Source organism: Cervus canadensis, chromosome 10 (assembly GCF_019320065.1).
Source record: "Cervus canadensis isolate Bull #8, Minnesota chromosome 10, ASM1932006v1, whole genome shotgun sequence".
NCBI lineage: Eukaryota > Metazoa > Chordata > Mammalia > Artiodactyla > Cervidae > Cervus > Cervus canadensis.
Genome location: NC_057395.1, coordinates 56,921,029 through 56,944,364, shown reverse-complemented (window position 1 = coordinate 56,944,364; position 23,336 = coordinate 56,921,029). Strand labels below are relative to the sequence as shown.

Sequence of the window (23,336 nt, the reverse complement as noted above, 5' to 3'; positions counted from 1 at the left end):
ACTCATGAATGGCCATTTTGTTGTATTTGACCTCTCTAGAAGTATCTGGCATTCTTTTTTCCCTGCAGAGCCTCTTGTTACCTGGCATACAGTTCTGATTCTCCTCCTTCCTACCTCATGGGATGGTCCTCTTTTTTCTGTTTCTTGTCCTTGGCATCCACTCCTAATATGTGGAAGCAGGAGGGTTTCTGCCATGGTCCTGGGTCTTCCCAGTGACCTCATTCACACTCACAGCCTTGAGAAGATGCCCTTTCTCCAGTGACTCTGTATGCCTGCTGTGTCCCTGCAGACGCACCCTGGACACCACAGGTCCGCCTCTGACCGCCTCTCCCCACTCTCTCATCCCAGAGGCCTCATCCTGCCTTGTCAGTGAGGCCATCACTGAGTGGAAATTGGTACAAGCACTCCACACTGCAAGTAGTATGATAATGTTCATCATATTCCATTCTTCAAATGTGGTCACTTAACCCTTAAAACAGCCCTGTATGCTCACAGTTCAGATATAAGAAGTCAGAAGATTGTCATCCAAAAAATAAGCAATCAAAATTAATTTTTAAAAGCCCACTAGACATCTGAGCTCACAAAGAAACCTAAATGAACGCAACTTCGGACAGTGATGAGCCACTCAGAGAAGTGACCCCTGGCTGCTGTCCATCTCTGCAGAGACAGGACTTGGGGGAGCTGCTGGAGGTAGGCCCGTGGGCTCTCATCTGTGGAGACTTGAGGCCACAGGCAAGCCCAGAGAAACCTTTCTGAGGGAGTCCCCATCTTCGCTGGACATTGGGTGACTGTAGCCAGGGCACAGGGATCCCGGCAGGGAACTGGAAAGCCAAGATAACTCCTCAAAATTGTGATCACATTTACTGATCCTTCCTCCACTGCATCCAGTTAGCCGGCTGTTAAGCTCATCTAATAAAATTTAATATTTAAAGTCAGGTCAGGAGAGGACTTCCCTGGTGGTCCATTTATAGCAAACCGAAGGCCAGTCAAAACTCATCTGTGAAGTAGAGGTCAAAAATGTTTTGCCTGAGGTAGGTACAAGACTTAGCTAGAAATGGGCATAAGAAAACTTTGTGGGCTTAGGGAAATGGTCTGTATCTTGTTTTAGACAGTAGTTACACGAGTAGTTACATGAGAATATGAAACATCAAACCCTATACAGCATGTTATTGTTCATTAATATTACTTGGGTAAAATTTAAAGCGTTTTAAATTCCTGTGTTATAAGTACTGAAGTTATTCCTAGGTTTCAAATGAGAGAACCGAGGCAAAGAGAGGTTAATTGACTTGCCCAGTTGGTGGCAAAACTAATAAGCAGAGCGGGTAGTCTGTCTAAAAAGCCTGCACGCTTAGTGAGAATGCTATTGTCTCATATCCTTGCCCAGAAATTCTACTTCTAGGACTTTATCCTTCGGATAAACTTACTCACGTATGTTTCAGACAACAAGGGCAGTAACTGTCCAAGGTTAGTAATTGCAGCACTGTTGATTAGCAGGGGTCTGATTATATAATTTATAGTATAATCACTTGATAGACTGTGATACAGGGGGAAAGGCCAGCTTGAGAAAACTTCCGTACTTACATTGGATGACCTCCTAGGTTGTAGCACAGGGTGAAATAATCAAAAGTATGTTTTATGTTCTACCATCTGTGTTAATAAAGAAGGTTGCAGGGGAAACTGCATACACATACACTGTGTAAACCATGGGCGTATCAGAAAGGCGACCTGAGAAGCAGATGAGATAGTTTCCAGGGCGAGGAGTTGAGTGGCTGGACAGAGGGGTGTGGGGGAGACAGTTCAGTCCAGTGCACCCGCTCTGCACTGTGGGTCATGAAGCCTGTGAGCATGTTACTTGTTCTGAAAATCAAGGAGCAGAGGTACAGTTTGAAAGTTCCTGAATAGCTCATCACACACACCATTGCCTGAGCCAACAGAATCCTGCCTCAGACTTCTTAGAACTGTCCCTCTCAGCAGCCCACACCTTTTGGCTTTAGGGTGTCAGCCTCATGGTGTCCCTTCACACCCATCAAGCCCACCCCATCTTTCTGCAGGACCCTCTCACGGCCTCGGAGCTCACCTCCATTTCCCTCTATCTTGTTCGAGCGCTCAGCGATGCTCAGTATTCCCCGGGTTTTGCCTAGAATTCCATCTCCACTTCTGCCCCGTAAGGTCCTTAAAAATAGACATCCATCTCACTCACCCATGGGTTATTAAGTGCTTGGTATCTGGCAGGAGGACCAGAGGCCTGTTGTGTGCTTCCAGAATTCAGCTTTCAAACAGGTCTGATGACACCTCCCTTCCTCCCCTTGGAGCTCCTCACACTCTCAGCTGTCTCTCCCAGAGCGTCACCCTTCAGATGACTCCACACAGTACACAGGTGGAAGTTTTAAATTTATACTGTTAAATATTTCATTGTGTGTTAGAAAATACAAAACTAGTCCCTGAATCCTGTGGGATTTTAATTTTACCGGTATTATTGCTCAGACAAGTTTAAGTTAAAAAAAAATAGAAGAATGATTTTTTTTTACACTATTCAGCAGTAAGTAATACCACTGGAGCACAAATATGGCAGAAACGGTGATGGTGACCCCCTGGCCTTTGGGAGATCCTGATGAACAGGAAACAGGGCCTCACAGAGCCGAGGCTCATCAGGGTGAAGGTGCAGCATCTTGTAGACCTTTATCCCCCATCTGCCCCCGCCCTACCCGGAGCCTTTCATGTGGTTACCACCCCAGCCCTGCCTCACCGGGCTCACTCTACAGAACCACTGGCATTCTTCTTGCACATTTTCACCATTCTCTGATTCTGTTCTTGCCATTTCTCTGTGTAGAATGTGTCCCCACCCTCTCTCAGGTCTTGTTGCTGGGCAGACACCCCCGCTTAAACTTCTGGGTGGTACAGAATGGCACATCAGCTCTTAGATCTCATGAGTATGACAAATGGTAGAGTTTAAAGGTACATGAGACTCTGGAACCTGCATACAGAGCTGAGGTTATGGACATTCATTAAAAGGCACCACATACCATTATGAGGGGGCTTCCCTGGCGGCTTAGCTGGTAAAGAATCCACCTGTAATGCAGGAGGCCTGGGTTCAATCCCTGGGTTAGGAAGATCCCCTAGAGAAGGGAAAGGCTACCCACTCCAGTATTCTGGCCTGGAGAATTCCATGGACTGTAGAGTCCATAGAGTCGCAAAGAGTGCCACACGTCTGAGCACCTTTCACTTGCACCATTATGAGGATGACAGCATCTGTGTGTCATTCCAAGAAAAGGGCTCGGAGGTACTGGACTGTGAGGCAGGGCACACCTGTGTTTTGAAGGAGCCCAGCGAGTCCACTGCAGGTAAAGGAAAGGTGTTTTTAAAACCCCTTGTAGCAAGTACTTCCACTGGGAACTCATGCTCCTACCAAAGATTGTGACGACTTGGAAAGTCTTGAAAAATGGAGAAGTTTATGAAAGGCAGTCTAGCTTTAGGAAATAATGCTAGTAGGGATTTTAGATTAAAGAGGTAATAAGATCTGCCTAGGCAGAGTGAAGAGAGATGGTTTAGTAGTGAAAAATAAGGGTATCAGACAAGTAAATGGCAGGCTGGAAAATAAAAATGTGTCATTTGGATGGCAGGAAGCCATTGCCTGTTTTTCAAAAAGCCAGATATGAACTTATCCTACCATCCGTGTCATTTAACTTGAACATTAAAGGAGTGATCCTGGGATGGAGTGACGGTGGGAGGGAGAAGTGGTCCCGCTTGAAGATGAGGGTCCAATTTATGAGTTTACCTCAGGGACTGAAGTTCAAGTGTAGATTAAATATAAAATGGAGAGCCAGACAGTTCTCTCAGAGTGGATGGAAGTAACAAGAGCTGCAGACCAGAGTTTCTGTGGAAGGCCGACACCACGTTCTGATTGAGAACTCGGAATTGGAGACAGACTGCTGTGAGGATGGAGAGGAATTAAGCCCCATCTTCGCTGCCTTCAGTGTGGGGACAGGGATGAAGTGTCCCGACGGCAGAGCAGGGCTGCGGTCAGTCAGAGTCAGGAAAGCGTGTCCCCCATGGATGAAACCCTGAAGCCGGGGGCCGTGCGGGAGGCCTGCCTAACCTCGTCCCATGTCCACCCCGAGCCCCGGTGTCATCACTCTAGATCAGTCCAGCCAAATCCAAGTGCCAACAGGGAGGAAGTGGTCCTTATTGGTGTGACAGGCCAAGACCTCTGGTTCTCAGAAATCCATAGAGATGCCCGTTGCAGTGAGAGGCTTCAGGGGCATGGGGAGGAGGGGTGCGGTCGTCCCATCACCACCACCTGTGCTGGGCCCTGGCAGCGGGGAGACACCCCCCCAAACCCCCGTCCAGCATCATGGCTGCTTCCTTAGCAGGGTTCTGGGAACCCACCTCTGACAAGACGCCCAGCTGATGCCTGGCAGCTGGCCTAACGGCTGAGTAGGAGCAAGTCATGAGGACGTCCCTGGGCATGGTCAGCCCTGCTGGTGACACCCCATCCCCACCTCCTCGAGGCCACACTCCTGGCTCAAAAGCCCCCCGAGTCACCTCTAACCTCAGCTCTCTCTGCGCTTCAAAAGCAATTCTCACTGTGTGCTCCGAGGAGCACTTGGCTGAGACTCCCTGGAACTGTGGACATCATGGAAGGCCAAGCGGCTTATAGCAACGTGGTAGATGTTTTGTCAGAATTCTGGGGTAGCCAGTGGGGAGGTGAGGAAGATGCCCCTGTTACAGAGGAAAACGTGAACCACAAGGTCCATAATTCCTGGCATTGAACAGGTAAATTTAAAAATAGACAAATAAACCAGGCAGACATTGTACAGGCCTTGTGGCAGACACCCTAAGGACAAAACGGGATGGTGTGTTGCAGGGTGAAGTTGAAGTTGAGATGCGAAGCCAACTGTCTTGGGTGGACCACACACATTTCTGTGACTCTCGGCAGCTGAGCTAAGACCTAAAGCCTGAGGAGCATTTGGCCAGCAGGGAAAGCATTCACAGGAAAGGAACTGTCAGCGTGAAGTCAGAAGCAGGAACAATTGGAAGGATTCATGTCTAGGGGAAGGAGACCGGCTTGATGTCTGCAGTGGCCTAGGCGGGTTGTGCTGGGCTCATGGTCAGTCACAGTGTGGGATTGTTGCTGGGTGGAATGAGAGGCCTGGGGTGGGCCCAGCTGACATAGGATCACCCCCACACCAGTCGTCATGGCTTGGGGACTTTGCTCCAGGGAGACAGCCACTCCGCCTGTGTGCAGAATAAGCAGGGGGAGAGGCTGTCCTGCCTGGTTGAGACAGGACAGATAAGACCCCTAAAGAGCTGGCGGCTTGGCCAGTGACACAGGCAGTACAAGGACAAGACACCAACAGATGTGGAGGCACGACGAGACCGTAGTGCCGCTGGGAAGGAGTTGCGTTGGCAGCATCCACGGGACAGAAGGGGATGGATGGTCTAAGGTTGCAGACCGGAAGTTGGGTTCAATCCCTCAAGATCCTTACATTACATAGCAGCTGCCTTTTTGTCTGTCATCCCCTGTTTGAGTCGTGAATCTATACTCTGAGTAAACGGGAGATGATTGGCAGGTAGTCTGGACCTCCGTCAGTTCTGATCCAGTAGCGGAACATCTCCTTTTACCATTGTGTGTGACTTTCCGGCTTTTGTCTGCTTGCAGCATGTCTCTCCTCTGTCCTGTGAGCAGCCAGCCCGGGCTTGTGGGGTGGCTCTGGCTCTGTCATAGGCCCGGTGCCTGTGTGCCTCTGACAGCACAGCCGTGATCAATGAGTACTGAGCTGCAAGCTCTTAGGACTAATACAGCAAAGTCTGAACTAAGACATTTCCTGGCGCTGCCTTTAAATAATAATCATAACAATAATAATACCTTGTTTACAGACAGTACTTTATAATTTGCAGAGCACTTTCACTATATCTTATCATTTCATCTTCACAATAACTAAGGCTTTTTGAAGGCTCAGATCTTCCCTAAAGTGAGAAGTCCTGGTGCACATCCTGATTTAACTGTGGCAAGTGTAAAAAGTTTTTAAAACTAAGGATTCTGATACTTACCTAAGCTTAGTAATGCTTCAGAAAGTCATTCTATCGATTTCAGCTTGCACTTTGTTGGAAATTATGTAACTGCTACTTGAATCTTTTCAAAGATATTTCAGATTCAGAATATGTGAAAATGTCTAGCCATTGAGTTCATTGTCCTGATTAGGATGATGAGGGTGTGATTCCAAGAGCACAGCTTGACCCTCGGCCCCAGAAGGTTTATTCAGTGGGAAAGTAGACATAATCATCTCTGGGTTCTTCAGCCAGACTGGGATGCCTGGAGGAGGCTGAGAGACAAAGGACTTCCCAGCAGGGAGCTTTCCTGTGGGTTGGGAGAGTAGAAGGTAGCTTTGGAGCTAGTGCTGGCCTGTGACAGGCCTCCAGAATCTTTAGCCGGGAGCCTCCAGAGGGTCTAGGCACGTGTTCCACAGCTCCTCACAGGTTCTCCCAAAAGCACAAGCCCCTGACCCCTGCCTTCAGAGGCCCCTGCATGGAGTAGCCCCTCGCAGATGGCAGGAAGACCTGCACAGGAGCATTCTTTCTCCACCCAGGACCGGGGTGGCCCTGAGGCTCTACGTGACCCTGCAGGACAACCAGTGGGGGGCCGATCTGTTACTGAAACACAGAGGTGGTGATTGGGAGTCTTCCTGCTGCTTGTTGGCATTTTAGTTTTATTAACCCTAGTCTAACACTAGCTCTTCACATGATCCTTTGGTTTAGGAACGGGCTGAGGATAAAGCCAAATGACCTACTGCTCATTACTAGTGCGCTCATTTCCTGGACACACAGGTTTTCACAATAGTTTTCCCATGGTGCCATCTTTCTAAAGAACAGCTTGAATATATTACAAGGGAGGCTGATGTCTGGATTATCAAATTATCTCATGGTTCTTTTGATGTGAAGTTTGGGCAGCCACAAGCCAAAGAACTCTTTCGTCTTAGAGCATGCTGCCAGCATCTGAGTGTGTCTCATCAGTACTCCAAAGAGGAGCACAGTCAGAATGTAGTGTGGAGCGGGAGTGTGAGAACTGGAGTCTAAGCGATGTTTCCAACTGGGGCTGGTGACGTGCTTTAAATAACTGTGTTCTGATCGTTTAGGTCTCTTTTTGTAGGGCATCTTTTATGACCAAGACTGTCCAGTACCAAAATGAACTACATAAATTCCTCATCTGGGACACAGCTGGACAAGAACGAGTAAGTCACTCTTTACATTACTATGTGTTTTTCTGAGGCCAAGATGAAAGCACCAGTGCAACTGCTGGGTCCCATCACTTCACATCACTCGCTTCCCTTCTCTGCGCCAGACACACATCTTCCCATTTGCACGGCCAGCCCTTTCCTTCTCAATTGGAACCACGAAGTCCACTGATGGAGAACGTGCTTATGGGCACTGAGGGCGTTCTTACACATTTTAGTGTCTTCAAGTAAATGCTGACTAACAAGCCTGATGAAACCCCACTCAGAGCATGGTGTGTGATTTGGGGGCTCCATCCTCGAGCAGAGATAATGAAAGAATTAGTGGTAGGAAGGGAGAGTGAAGCACATCTCATTATAGCCGCCTTTTAAGAGCTAAAGAGGGAACTTTAACAGCATATAAATTTTGAGACTTTAAGTGAAATGGATGAGCTAACACAGTGCCATGCAATAGTGCTTAATAAATGCCTAATGATAAAGTTGTCCAGGATGGCTGTCTTGCCTCGGAAGGGTCTGGGCCAGAAGTGGGGCCAGGGCCATGGTACCGCAGTGCAGAAGAGGATTTGGCAAAGCCCACCCAAATGGAACGGGATCAGAAGGTGGGGGAGGGTCCGGCTGCTGCTGCCGCCCCATCCTTTTCTGTGTTGAGTTCCCCATTGAGGTGTGTCTGCAGCTGCCCCGTTATTCAGCTCCTGTTTAATTTTGTTTTTAAAGAGTGTTATCAAAACAGAGCATGTGATGGATGCACTGTGCTATCTTAAAGCCCTTAAAAGTATAGCGGAAGTAATCAGGAGAAATAGTCTGTCCTCACAGTCTTATCTGAGACAGCATAGATGCTTCGAATGCTGTAAAGCCTGACAAGCATCATCACAGACAAATGGAGGAAAACACGACAAGCTGTTCTGTTGTCCTGGATGTAGACATCGCACATTTGTACGGATTTCACGTCTCAAGTTTGCTCTGTTTGGTTTCTTCTGCTTTGTGTTTTTTTTTTAAAACCATTGGATGTCACACCCCGTGTCCAGTTCTTCATCCGAGATGTATCTGCTTGGTCTCTGGTCCCCACTGCTCCTGTGTTGTCTGGGCCATGTGTGCTGAGGTGGGTGGGTCTTGGCCAAGCATCACTCACCCATCTTTCAGAAGGGCCACCTCCCACGGAGCCTCCCTGAGTATGTCCACAGACATAGCCCTGGCATCCAGCCTGTTAGCCACAAACTCATGGCTCTTCATACCAGTAATATATGTACCCTTTCAGTGAATTCCACATCTCAGTTACCCCTCTGATATATTTGATGAGACAGCAAAGCCCTAATCATAAAGCATCCTTCTATAATGTAGATTCCATTATGCCTTGAATCAGAGCCTGTCCTCATAGACACAGTGATGTATAACATCTCTTTTTTTTTCAGAACGTAAAAAAAGAATAACACGAGGGTTTATGCCTCTCTCTTGCTGTTGCCATGATAGCAGGATTCTGTTAAGTTTTGTAATTAGCTGGTCTGCCTGCCTCTTGTTTCCCCACCTCTAATTGATTCTGCACCAGGAGTCATTGCTCTGAGATGCAAATGTCCCTCACCCCTACCTGGAGCTCGATCACTGAGCCAGCGAAGGGCTCACGCTGGGAATACAGATGAGGCGGCCGGGCCCAGGAGGCCTGCCCAGCAGAGCCTCGCGCCGTGGAGACTGTCAGGAGAGGGACGCTGGCTGTGCACCCCCGCTGCAGCTGGTCATTGCCAGATCATAGGGTTTAAGAAGAACTCAACATCAACAGGGAATCATAGACTGTTTGAAATGCTGTGAAAATCCTCCAGGGCGCCTCTGTGAACCTTTCCTGCCTGTTTGTCCCAGACACAGCCTTTTGGGTCTGGATGGTGCCAGCCTCCGCCAGACTCTCCATTGTCACCTCCTCCCACCAGTTCATCCTCCAAGACCAAACAAACCTTTCAGATCTGCCATCACCAGGCCAGCGCCTACCTTCACACCCACATCCCGTCCTTCCCTCTGCTTGGAACACCCTCCCTCCCAGCGTTAGCCTGGAGAACGCATGTTCAGCCTTCAAAACTGTCATCCCATGTTGCCTTGAGGGGGCTTTCCCCACCACCCCTGCCTTCCTCAGTTTGCCACAGGCCCGCCTCGTTCAGGCGTGAGTCTGGAGGTGCTTCCTCCCCGTTAGCTGTCCTGACAGCTCCAGCTTCTAAGTCTACTCACTCCTTCCTGTGTCCACTGTCAGCAATCTGCCACCTCTCACTGTCACCCAGGAGTTCCTGTCTCCTGGTCACTGGTCTCCCTGCCTTCCCTCCTCCCAGCCCCGTCACCCTGTGTCCATTCTCCTCACAGGACCCAGGGGGCCCTTGTGAAAACCTCAGTCAGACCCTGTTACCCTCCTGCTCACCTCCTCAGGAACTGCCAGCTGCCCCTCTCCTGGGAGCCGCACTCTGTCCAGGGGTGTGCAGAGCCCTCGCGGCCTGCGCCACCTGCCTCCAGGGCCTCCGGTCCAGCCTCCCCTCACCTGCCCAGGGCCTCCACTCACTTCTTCAGACACACCAGAGTCGGCCTTCACACACAGTATTCCTCGCACTGGAAGACTCCCTTCACACGCAGCCTGCCCATCGGGCTCCTTACCAGCCTTTCTGTCCCAGTTCAGCGTCACAGCTCACGGTCTTCCCTCACCCCTCTGCACCTCAGCCCCGCCCCAGCTCGTGCTCTATTCATTTCCCTCAGAACCCTCATTCCAAGTTGTAAGTAGATACCTGTCCACACCCCTCTCCTGACAGGCTCTCCCCACAGAAACTGAGAACCGGGCCCACGGGGTTATGTTCCCAGGGCCCAGCACAGGGCCTGACCTGGTGCTCAGGTATCAGGTAGACCAGTTAGCAGGTAGACTCTGCAGTGTATTTCTTTATATCCTGAACCATCCTTGTGATTGCCCACAACCCCCAGGTTGTACCCCGTCTCCTTACCTGTTTATCCTTCTGTTAGTGAGCTCCTTGGGGGCAGGGGCTGTCCTCACATCTGTGTGCTCAGCCCCTGGTGCTCAGCACTGATACCCATGGATTTATGTCATTTAATTGTGAGCCCTAGTCTGGCACAGGGAAACAGGCCCAGATCCTCCCCCTACTTCTGTCATGTGAGTAGCATGTGCCTCAAATTAGGCATTTCTGATATCTATGTATTTGTTATTCAGTTCTCTGTAATGAGATTTATCATGGAATCAGAAGTCATCCTAAAATGCAACCATTCATGATGAACTGACCATTCGGACATCCTTCCCATTTGATCCTCACGTCTTCACAGATGGATTATCTTTGATGGTCCAGTCACAACTGATTGCAAAGTAATTTCATTAAGTCACTGAAAGTGATTTGGAGAATTCTGTAGATGTTATACAAAGCCATTGATGGTAGGGAGCTTGTTAAATTAAGTGAAGAGAAAGCTACTGATCAAAGTGATGACATAAGTGCCTCAGAAGATAATGATTTGTGTATCAAAAGGCCTAGGGAAAACCGATAGGAGTCCTCAAATATTTTGTAAAAGTTCCCTTCCTGTGACAGGACTAGGAGAGGCAAACACGAAATGAAAAATAGATACCATATTGTGCCAGCATATGGTTCAGGGGAGCTTGGTGTGCTGCAGTTCATGAGGTTGCAAAGAGTCGGACGTGACTTAGTGACTGAACAAGAACAACATGCTTCTATCAGAAGAATCATGGTCCAGTTATCAATCAACTTGGACTCAGTGTTCAGTCAAGAAACTGGTTTCAATAATAAACCAAAGTTTTTTCTAATACCAGATAAAATGAAACTTGTTTTCATAATTTTTTTCTCAAGACAGAGCCTTTTCAGACCTTTTCATCCCTAAATGAATTCATTTTAAATGATCTTTCCCCACCAATCTTCCTTCACCAACAAGGACTCCTCCAGAAGCATAGCGACAGACCTAGCTGCTGCACAAACATGCACCTCACATCCATGTCAGAAGTGCTCCGTAACTGTAGCAGCAGCGTTTCAAATACTTGCCATCTGCGTGTGATCATATAAAAAAATCTTCTTAACCGAAATCTAATAGACACTGCAGCCAGTCTTGAAGATTTATGTCCCTGAATCTTAATGTGGTTTCTCCTGATGACCATTTCTAGAGGTCAGAGCGCCAGGACGACTTGGACTCATTTGTTGTCACAGGAGTCACATAAGGGGTGTACTCAAGTTTGAAATCAGGAAAACGTGTACACGTCGCTTAACATCTATGACTGGGGTCCACACTGTGGCTCTCGGGCCAGATCCAGCTTACTTCCTGTTTTTTCAGAGCACAGCCGTGCTTATTTGTTAACTTGCTGTCTGTGGCTGCTCTCTTGCTTCCATAGTAGAGTTGAGAAGTTGCGGCAGAGATCACGTGATCCACAAAGCCTAACGTGTTTTTCACTGGCCTCTTTCAGATAAAGCTTGCCAGCCTCTGATCTAGGGCCTGGTTGGGAGCAAAACTATGCTCACATTCTTTGAGTCTCTTTGTAAGCTGCTGCCTTCTTTTTTTATACCACAAGTACAGTACATAGAAAGAGTTTCAGTGTCAGTCATGGAGGAGAAGCTTGTAACAGGCTAACCCTCACACAGGTAACAGTTCTGTATAAACATTGGGCAAAGCATTAAAAAACAACTCTCTGAAGGTCCTGTGGAGCAGGGACTGAAAAGGGAGTGACATCGAATAAGACTCACGTTTTCATGGCTTTTCCCCCAGAGGGCACACCCACGACCATGCAGCACAGGGTAGCTAGAACTCAAGCGGGGGGCTGTCTTTGTAGCTTGCAATATTTAAGGGCAGAGATTAAGGTTGCTAGAGCAGCTGGGAAATGAGGAGGCAAATCCCAGAAAAGATGAATCTGACAAGTCAGGAAGCCTTGAAAATCAGCTTATAAATTCCTTTCCTGGCTTTGCTTAACCCTAAAATTGTGAAAGCACAGGAGCGACACTAAGGGATTCAACAGAAACCAACAGCTGAAAAGGTGACAGGACAGAGCAGAGATCCTGCTGCTGCTCATGAGAATAAGCAGAGTTTAGAGTCCAGTTCTGCCTGTTATATAAGGCTTAATCAGTACCCTAGGATCCCCCTGAAACTGCCAAAGGGCCATGTCTTATGAGTAGAGACCCACATACACCCACCCTAACCACGTGTAAAACCATCTCAGGGTGATAAGCCAGTGTTTTAACACTGCAGAGAAGATAACGGAAACCAGATATTTTAAATATATAACTACAGATGGGGAGTCTCTCAGAGAATGACAACTGATAAATGAAAATGCTAAAACTGAAAACTGTAATATCTAAAATGAAAAATCCACCAGATAAGTGACAAATTAACCAATCAGAAGAACAGAGAGTAGAAAAATAGGAACCATGGTACCCTAGGGACAAATTCAAATGATCAAACGTGTGTGACTGGAGACCCAGAAGTTGTTAAAAAGAAAAAGAAGTGGGGGGACAGAAAGAAAAGATGTTTCAAGAAACAGTGGCTGAAATTTTTCCATATTTTGGTGGAATTAACTCACAAATCCAAAAGTATAGCAGACTCATAGATATCAAGAAATCTCCGACTAAGTCTATCATAGTCAAATTGCTAAAAACCAAAGTTAAAGAGGAAAATCTTGAAAGCAGCCAGAGATAATACCATAGGCACATGCAGGACTCAACACTATGAAAGAGGAATAGCCTTCCACAGCCAGTGGAGGCCAGAAGACAATGGAGCCATTTTAAAGAGTCAGAATTATCCACTTAGCAAAATTATCTTTCAGATATGAAGTCAAAGTCATGACATGTTTAGAAGAAGAAAAACAGAGAGGATTTAGCAGCAGTGGTCTCAGAAAGGTCCTTAGGCTAGAGGGGATGATGCCAGATAGTAATTGAGATCCAAGGAGGCAACAAGAACCACTTGGAACGGTTAATATAAAAATCTGGGGATTTTTCTTTTTATTAAAAAGAAATTATTGGCTGTTTAATGCAAAAATTACAATATTATGTGGGTTATCGTATAGATTTAAAATACTTGACAGCAGCACAAAGGACAGTGGGATAAGAAATCTTGCACTGTTCTGATCTTTCACATAAGGTGGTGCGTTTTAAACTCTTAAGTCAGCTATGAGAGACATATATTGTAGTTACAAGACCAACCACTTAAAGAGTAATACAGGGAGGTATAACTAAAAAACCAATGGACTAATTAAATTAATACATTAAAAGTAAACAGTAAAAAATAGTTAATGCAAAAGAAGGGAAGAAAGGAAGAACAGTTTTATTTTGTTTTAATGGAACAAAATATAAAGCAAATAGCAAAATGGTAGTCCTAATATCAGTAAAAACCAAATATATCAGGAAGTACATTAAGTGTAAAGGAACTAAATATTCTACTTAAAAGGCAAAGTTTGTCAGATTGGATCAAAAGTCAAAGTCAAACCATATGCTGGTTATAGAAGGGATTACCTCACATAGAAACCTCGAGATCACTTGAAAATAAGAGAATGGAAGTGGATATTCTGTGCAAACCATAAGCAAGAGAAAACTGTAGTTTTTATATCTATATCAGTAAACAGACTTGAAAAGAAGCGTTACCATCAAGAATAAAGAAGGGGGGTGAAAAGAGTAGCATTGGGGAACTTTTCATGTTGATAAAGGCATTTTCTATCTTGGGATGGGATAGGATGAATGTATACATACACATTTGTCATTTTATCTAAATTAAGACCTTATATCAGCCTTAAGATTTTTGCACTTCTCTAAATGAATCTTACTCTATAAATTTAAATACCACACACACACAAAATCCAACAACCTTGTAAAGGAAGTTGCTGGAATAATGCCTCAAAAGTGAAAGCTAGCGCCATAGCCTTTGCTCCATCTTGTGCTCCTCTGACTGTCATCCCAGGGAGGCAGTTCAGAGTCTTTCCCACCTAATCATCTGGTTTCCTTAAAGTTGCTTACAAGCTTTATTGTTTTTTTCTCTGTCTAAAACTTAACATTTTATTGCAAGTTTTCCAACTTTGACCCCAGAGGCAGGGATCTTTCTCCCTGAGACTAGTAACGCTAAACTTGGATGGATATTTGAGGCTGGCATTTATTTTGATATCCCCCTGCACCTAAACAGTTCTTAGGTGCTCACTTCTGATAGCAGTGTCTACCTGTGTTTTGGAGGGAAGCCACAGAACAGAGAGCAGGAGGGGAGTCCTGTAGTACCTCTCACATCATGTGTAGGGGCCAGGTTTCAAAGTCAGGGGATATGACAAAGATCAAGCACAAGTCAGAGTCTTGTCTTGTACGCTGACCTCACATTCACTGAGCAGGAGGCTTGACCAGCACACACACATGCCCAGAAACCAGGGTTGACTGGGGTAGGCACATCCCATTTTCCATCTCACACCCTGTCAAAACAAGTGGCCCACTAAATCAGCCTCTCTATTTAGATTGTCCTTCCTTCTCTTCCCTGTTGTGTTGGGGGAGAGGGGGAGAGCTGGGGGGTGATTGGTGGGAAGAAGCCCTGCATTAACACAGAGTTAAGTGCATGTAAATGGAATGAGATATATACCCGCTTTGGGGAATTGCCACGCGTATGTGGACGATATCAAAAAAGTGAGTTACAAGCTCATCCAGGTCGTGAATGTAAATGTATACTCATTTCTGTAGTACAATCAGCATTTAGGTTGCAGGTTGTCTTTACGACACCCAAATGCAGGCACTTCTCTGGAGAACATTTACAGCATTATTTTTATCTCCTTGTTAGTTTGGGGAGCCAAAGTTTAAAGACTACTGAACAAATGAATTTGGAAATTATAACATTGAGTTCAATTAGCCTTTTCAACTGAAACTATTATTTGTAGCACGTATTTAATTCCTATAAAAGTGTATTCTAAACTACCTTCTGAGTGGCATTTCAGTGTTAGATTTGAAGTTTTTGCCTTTGGTAATTACTGGTTCATTTGCTTTAAAGCATCATGTCATCTTTTTTGGCTTAAGAGAAAGATTACCTTTTGTGTGGGGATAATGGGCTTCAAAGTCTAGTAAGAAGTATATTTAACCAGTTTTCCCAATTTTGTTGTTTATTTTTCTCTCTTCTCTGCAGTTTCGTGCCTTAGCGCCAATGTACTACCGGGGCTCGGCTGCAGCTATAATTGTTTACGACATCACGAAAGAAGTAAGGCCTGACATACCATCTTCTTGAGACTGTTCTGAAAACTCTGTTTAGGTCGCTTCAGTCTCCAGTTGCTTTCCTCCTTTGTGTTACAGGAGACATTTTCAACATTAAAGAATTGGGTAAAAGAGCTTCGGCAGCACGGCCCACCCAATATTGTAGTTGCCATTGCAGGAAATAAGTGTGATCTTATCGATGTAAGGTAAGTTATTAGTGCAGGAGATACCAGTGCTGATTGTGTGTTCTTCTTCTAACAGAGCACTATCCAGTAGAAGAATCTAGCTTCTGTTTTATCTCTGACATTGAAAAATTCCTTTTTGTTGTTCGGTTGGGATCCTGAAGTTTCAAACTAAAATTAAGAGTTCAGACACTCAAAGCTCATTAGATTATATATCGAGACAGGTGTGTAATTTATTTAAACATCAGCTGCAGCACACTTGAACATGATCTGAGATTGATGTAGCCTCAGCTCCCGTGACACAGGGTGCTCAAATGGGGAAAGGATATTTTAAGGAAAGCGCGTTGATTGGCAGTTTCTCTGGACCACTTCTGTGATCCTCCAAGCAAGGGCTGTAGTGTGGGTGGTGGGGGGAGAAACCATGGTGATTCTCTGACCATTCCATTAGATGTATTGCTAGTGGTTCCAGGTTCTGTTCTGATCATCATGAATCTGGTTAAATACTGGGTAGATGGGGATCACATTAAGCTCCTGATGGGTAGAGTTTGTGATCTACAGTTTATTGTTTTCCAGAGAGGTCATGGAGAGAGATGCCAAGGACTACGCTGACTCCATCCATGCAGTCTTTGTAGAGACAAGTGCGAAGAACGCGATAAACATAAATGAACTCTTTATAGAAATTAGTGAGTATCCCTACCTCATTCATGTCTTCTTTGTACAGCAACTTAATGCAGGAATCTGGCCAGGGAGGATTTCCTCCCTACACAGAGCAGTCTAGACTCTGGTATTGTTCTCAATGGAGTGAGGTTTGAGACTTGAAGAGTGACGGTAGGTTTTCATATCAGGCTGTAATTGCTGGAGAGCTGCTGCCTGATGACTGGCCCTTCCTTCTAGGAGGAGTGTTGCTCCTGAATCAGTAATGTGCAAGGCCTTGGGGTCCTGGAAGCTGTCATTGTCCTCTCTCTCTTTAAATGTGTTTCAGTTAGTCATCCAAAGTCATCGAGCATGAATAAGATAAATAAAGGGACATGGAACGTGCGTGTAATTCCCTCATAAGGAAGTCCTCAGAAATTCATATGAGGCTCTTGCCAGTGAGAGGTTAAGACACTCTCTCCTCACCTCCTCTTTCCCTTTTCAGAAGTGTTACAGTGATGACACTCAATGGGAGAGTCTGCCACATCCCTCTGGGACCATCCATGGATCGTATCTGTTTATTCATTTCATTCCAATTCATCAGAATGTTCACTAAGACCTGTTCCACACTCGGGGAGACAGCAGCAAGCATGACGGGCCAGCCTCTGCGGTCCACTGGGGGAGAGACAGCACACAGGGAAGCAAGACCTTTTCTGATGATGAGCAGGAATACAAAGAACATAAGATAGACTGACATGAAAGAGTTTCTGCAGGTGGTTAGGGAAGGCTTCTCTGAGGAGGCACTATTGGAGCCAGACCCTGACAGAGCAGATGTGTAGAGCCCTGAGGTTCGTGTTAACTGAACGAGTCAGACTCGCACATGAAGGACAGGAGAAAGCCACACTGAGATCCATCCTTTGGGGAGATCTGAAAGCAGAAGGGGGCTTGGCCAGCATGTAGAGGAAGGGCCAGCAGGGCCAGGCGGGGACGGCCCCCAGGGAAGCAGACCTAGGGGCACCCCAGGACCTGGGGGCTGCGGGAAGCCCTAGTGACCCTGACAGCTGGCCAGGGCAGGCTCAGCTCCAGCAGGTGGACGACAGTGGCAAGTAGTCCCCTGGCTACCCCATTACTGGGGTTACTTTTGGTTTTATTTTTATTTTTTGATGTTTTTAGTTTGTTCAGAGATCTGCATTTTATGTAACATGTCACACTTTTTAAATCTGGCTACTTACTGAAATATTTTCAGAGTACCATGCAGGCCTGCCGGGCCCATCTGCTGCCTGGAACAGCTGGTGGACTCTGGTGTGTGAGCTCTAGTCCAGCCCCTTCCTTCCAACATTAGAGAGCAATGATATTTTTCGCCTTCCTCGATTGTAAATAACAGTTACTCAGATGCGTTCCTAAAAGGCAGTGTGTAAAGTTAGTCAGGAATTTTTCACAGTTTAGTTCAGGCTAAAATATCTAAGTGTGTGGTATCGTAATTATCACTGTTTTTGTAGTGTTCTATAGCAATATTAAGAATAGGAAGGTAGTGAAGCCTACCAACAGTGAAAATTCCTGTATAAAAACTAGCCTGTACATACTCATTTTAACTGTGAAGAATTAAAAAAAATATATGTTCCAAAAAATTAGAAAAATTTAGAGAGATGTAAATTAAGTTTATTATTTACTGGGCATTGTAAAATCGAGTTAGCATGGGGCCTGGGTTTGCTGGCTTTTTATCAATCTAATACACATGCTGCAGAGTGCTCCCGTGAGAAGTATAAAGTTCCAGGGGTTTTCACAGACTGAGTAGACTCCTGGATCAACACCCGTGTCAAGACCATGATGTGCCCCAAGAACCTCACCCCTCCCCCTCCCACAGGAAGCCCCCATCCTGACCACCAGCTCTTCTTGTTTTACCTGTTTTTAGACTCTATTCTTTTTAAAACATACTGGGTTTGCTCTCTGGTGTGTTTGGCGCTACATCACATCTGGGAGATAGGTCCCCATGAGCGTGTGACTCATTGTCGTTGCTGTGGAGTGTGTGTCAGGGCGGGCCACCTCCACGGGGTGTTAGCTGCCGTGTGGATAGGCACCTGGTAGTTGTCCCCAGTTTCGGGCTATGACAGGTAGAACCTCTGTGAGCGCTCTGCTTCTGTCCAGTGTGTGCACGACGTGTACACGTTTCTGTTGGGGGTCTGTTCACACCCAGGAGAAGATGTGCTGAGTCCTCAGGCATGCGCACACTGAGTACAGGTCTACTGCCCAGCGGTCCTCAGGGTGGTCCCACCTGTCAGCGCGGACACTGGTGGGCTCTGAGAACCCCAGTCACTCCATGTCGGGCAGGCAGGGGCATGACCCGCCACTTTGGACAGTGAATGAAGTCAAGCACCTTTCCGGCATCTGTTTACATTTTTATAATATTTAAATAGCCTCTTCTTTGTAGTTTTGCCTGTTTTCCTGATGGCTTTATCTGCCTTTGTCCTAATGTTTATAGTTTATTTTGGCTGTGAGTCCATTGTTGGTTATGTCTATTGGAGAGCTCTACTCCATGCCTTGACTTTCATTTTTGGATCAACTCCTTCCGTGAACTGGAGCTTTGAATCTTAATGTATCCACTTTGTCCTTACTTTACCTTGCAGTTAGCTCCTGCTTAAGAAATCCTTCCCTATTCCCAGGTCATGAAGGTGTTCTCCTCTGCTTTCTTCTAAAAGTATTTTAGAGATGGCTCTGTAACACCAGCTGTGTTTTCAGCATCCATTTATTGAGAAATAACTGATGACAAGAGTCAGTAGAACTTTTAAATAAATTTGCGTTGTGGTCATAACAGTGCATGCTGGCATTTGAAAGTGCTTGTAGGACTTACCAGGGGTGCTTCCTCACTTCTTAGGCACCATGCTATGTACTGCCCCCCACCCCCGCCCCCCAGTTTGCAGGCTGCTGGACGAGCTGGAGGCTCCCGTCTGGGCACCTGAGGACCTGGGAGTTGGCAGATTGCTGCTCTGCCTCCTTAATGCCAAACATGTGGGTGTCAGTTCATCCCATGGTTTCAGAGTACCTCAGCACCAGGTGGTGTGCGGAATGGATGCTGGAACATAAAGCTAGAGAGACATGCTGCTTTCCTCCAAGAGCTTGGGGCCCCATTCAAGGAAGAGAGAGATCGCTGCCTGAACAAACACGTAATAACGGGCTTCTGGCTCCTGACTAATGTGAGCGTCCAAGGTGCTAGACAGAGTTAGGAACTGCTCCTTGTACTGGGAGCAGCCCTGGAGTTATCAGGGAGGGTGGGTGACTGGGTGATTTAAGATTTCTCTCGAAATTGACACTATGCTTCATGGAGCAGTAAAGTGAAACCCATTCATTCTCATGCACTGTTGGGAGGAGAATAAAGTGGTGCAGCCTCTTCAGAGAGCAATTTGGCAGCATCTGTCAAAATTTAAATTGCACGTCCTTCCTGCATTTGTGCTAGATAGACCCTGGGAATGCAGTGTCTGTGTCAGATGAACACCCAGGAGTGGAACTACATGACCAACTCTTCCCAGCCGGTCCATTTATCCTACACCAAGATAGTCTTTGCATTGTTGTTAATGACATCAGAATATTGGAAACAAGCTAGCTGTCTGTGAATTGGGGATCAAGGGTAGGACATCCACAGACACAGCATCACAGAGTGTGTAGATGAACTCTGCTTGAGCAGTGCCCGGGATGCGTGACATGAGAGCAGTCTGCTCCTGCCTGGGTTTTAAGAATGGGGATGGGTGCGTGTGTGTTCTGTGCATGTCTGCGCACACCTCTCTCTGGAAGGTGGCCTCTGCTATAAGAAGGACAGGGACGTTCTGATGCAGTTTTTTTTAACATGTTAAATCTTTTTCATTAAAAAAAATGTATACTAAATGCCAGGTGATACTCTTCTTTGGACCCTGGGACCAAAAAAAATGACAGGATATTAGTGGGAAAACTGATGGCAACAGAAAGTCTGGAACTGATGGCAGCTGAAAGTTGGTTGAATAATGATGTTCCAGTGTCAAGTTCTTCATTTTTGCCAAGTCCCACAGTCATCCCATGAGGTCCCCAAACCGGGGGAGACTGGGTGAGGGGACCCAGCAGTGCTGCATGTTACTTCTGCAGCTCTTCTGTGACATCTAAACGTCTTCCAAAGTTAGAAGTTTATTACCTTTTTTTAATTTTAATGAGACCTGTCAAACTGCATGTGTAGAATGGTCATGTATGAGAAAGAAACCTGAGAAAGTGAATGCTCACTGCCCTCCCTCCTGTCCTCTCGGTTTAGGTCGAAGAATTCCATCCACTGACGCTAGCCCGCCTTCTGGTGGAAAGGGCTTCAAACTCCGCAGACAGCCTTCGGAGCCAAAGCGGAGCTGCTGCTGACCGGGCCTCGGCCCCCCGGGCTTCCCGATGAAGTAGGTGGTCCTGACAGGTCTAGGGAGGGCTAGGCCCCGCCTCCGGGGGTCGCCTGCCAGTCTTGGATCTTCTTCGGGCAACAAGGATTCACAGGAATTGACCGGTTTCGTCTCCCCTTTGGAGACTGCAGCAATAATACGTCAGTCTGTGGACTTCCGTCCTGTAAAGAATCTCTGTGTACACAGGGACTGCATCGTTGGCTCCTGATCTTGCTGAGAAGGAATGTACAGTTGTGTGGATGGTAGGATGAGATCATTGAGTAGCTTTGTAGTCAAGATTCTATGTCACATTTGTAAAGGGAAAACTAGCACTTTCGTGGTTCTTGAGGGGAAAAAAAATGACCTTGTGGAGACATTCCTTCCCTTGGTTTCCCATTGCCACTGTTAGAGGGAGTGGTAGCATTTAGAATGTGTGCCGTTACCACCATGGACGGATGGCAGTTATGATCGTCTGAAGCTGACGTGGGTTGTTTCTGGGGCTGATGGAGAGGCACCCACCCCTGCCGTCTCTGACGCACTTTCCATTGGGCGCAGCAGCCCAGGACCCTGTCGCACGTGTGTCCCCAGGCACGTCACTGGCACCTTTTTAGGTAAGCTCTGACGATCGAAATGGTGATGGTAGAGAGGCTGCCTGGAACATGTTGAATTGCAAATTCAGTTTAAACTGACTAGCCATGTTTTCCAAAAGAAGAGAGGAAGCCCAGAAAGTGGAGTAAATGCTGTCCGTTTTTTATTTAACCAAGCTGTCTTGGTGGGGGAAACAGTTATCTGCCGCTTGCTTAGCACATGTAAAGTTGTAGTCATATATTTATGAGACCACTGCTTACAGATTATAAATTATGTAAATACATTAATAAATTCTATGTTTCGTTTAACACTCCATTCACTCTTGTCCCCGGCCTGGCGCGCGCCCCCCATTTCTCAGTCCGTGAGGTTCTTTGAAGCACGTTTACCTGGTGCAGAAGCATAGAGCATGTGGCTCCGGGTTGGCAGGGTTTCTCTGCCTCCTCTCCCACCACCCCTCCCCTGCAGTCCCGTCTGGAAACCCCTGTGCAGACAGATGCTGCTTGGAGAAGCCTGACTCGTCCGTCCTCGCCTCGGGGTACAGGACCAAGCTCCTGAGCCCACGTGATTTACCTGGTCTTGGAAATAAGCTGCTTCCAGCTTTCACAGCAGCCTCAGACCAACTGTTTGAAGAGCGCTTCTTCTCTTGTTAATAATTCCGCGTCTCTTTCCCTTATTTTCCCCTGCCTCTCTTAGTGGTTAACACTCTTTTCCCTCAGGGAGCCTAATGAGCTTTTTAATATAATCTAAAAATAAAGCACTGAAGTGAAGTTGGTGAAAATTTGTTCCTGGTCTAATTTGGCACCCTTCCAACCTGAGTATTGTAAGGGAAGGAAATTTACAAGATTAAATAGGAAATGAAACAGCTTGAATTTCAAACCAAATTGTGTTTTCAGAGCTATCCTTAAACTGAACAGTCAAAACTTTTAAAAATAATGGTTATTTCTTCATGCCCCCCACTTGATACGGTTAGATTTTAATGGGAAAATTATAACTCAGATTAAGTGAAAAACAATTCCCTTCCCCATGGTGTATATCTTGAGCATTTGGAATTGTTTATTCTATTATTGAAATCGTATAGAAGGAATGTAGGTAGTGAACATTCTCAAGTTGCTTTGTTTAAAGTGCGTAGGGACTGTCTCCTCCCCTGGCATCTAGCTTTCCTCCCCAGTGTGAGAGTAGCAAGATTTGGACAGCGTGCGTGATTCCAGGGCCGGGCACTTCACAGCTAAGGGTGGTTAGGCTTTACTTCATATACATCCAAATGGACTGGCCATCAGGCCACTGCCCTGGTTGGTCCCTGACATTCCCACCACCAGGCCTCTGTCTCCATGACAACAAAATAAAAACACTCGACTTACCAAGAGATGAGGCGTGTGTGGCCCTTTCTTATTTCACCAAAAGATGACACAGGTCTGATCTATGACCTTGACTTTTTTTCCACCACAGCTGTCCATCAGCGTGGCAGGTTTCATGGTGTCGGGGTGCACAGGGAAGGTCGGGCAGCGTGCTTCCATGCCTCTCTGGTGGGTGAGGCCTCCCCTCCAAGCGTCTCTCACCCCATTGTGACGTGGGCTGCACAGAGCCCAGCACAGTCCATCCTTCAGCCCCCGCAGCTGCCGCCTTCTCCTGATCCTCGTGGTCCTCCTCACCTGCTCCCCACGTAGTTCGGGGGCCTCTCTTGCCCTCATTTTCCTCAATCTGTCTCGGAAATCACTGTGGCTCTGTACCTCACATGATGTCTTCTTAATACTCAACAATAACAACGGCACCTTGCTCTCTCAGAATCCATAATCCATACTCGATGAGAACAGGGGAAAAGATGTTTTCCGTTACCTTGTTTGCTTCTAAAGCACAAGGATGGATATTAACATCAGAAGCAGTGTTTTATTTTGAGCCCACTTTGGATTATTCACCTGAGTAAACTGATTTAATACATGTTTCATACATCCTTTATTCTTACTTCGTATCATGAGAAAAAGCTAGCTCGTGAAGGAATTGAGACACAGCCCACCTATAAAAATCTGCTTTCGGTTCTCTTATGACGCAGGGCCATCTTTAAAAACTTGGGGGACTGAAAAGAGAAAAGCCATTCATTAGCTCTGAGTGTCTGTTGATTCCTCTCAGAGAAATGAAAATCAGGTCTTTGCTGGCGTCCAGTCC

The 23,336-nt window shown here is 46.5% G+C and overlaps 1 protein-coding gene across 1 annotated transcript in view; it reads left to right on the top strand.

The window, feature by feature from the left end:
* RAB22A (RAB22A, member RAS oncogene family) overlaps positions 1-22,537 on the top strand; it is a 64,101-nt gene extending 41,564 nt beyond the window's left edge. Inside the window, exons 3-7 of the mRNA XM_043480692.1 lie at positions 7,148-7,229; positions 15,330-15,401; positions 15,494-15,600; positions 16,150-16,259; positions 20,480-22,537. Coding sequence (XP_043336627.1) covers positions 7,148-7,229; positions 15,330-15,401; positions 15,494-15,600; positions 16,150-16,259; positions 20,480-20,577 — 469 coding nt within the window. The 3' untranslated portion in view covers positions 20,578-22,537. The remainder of the gene's footprint in view (positions 1-7,147; positions 7,230-15,329; positions 15,402-15,493; positions 15,601-16,149; positions 16,260-20,479) is intronic.
* Positions 22,538-23,336: the final 799 nt, after the last annotated feature.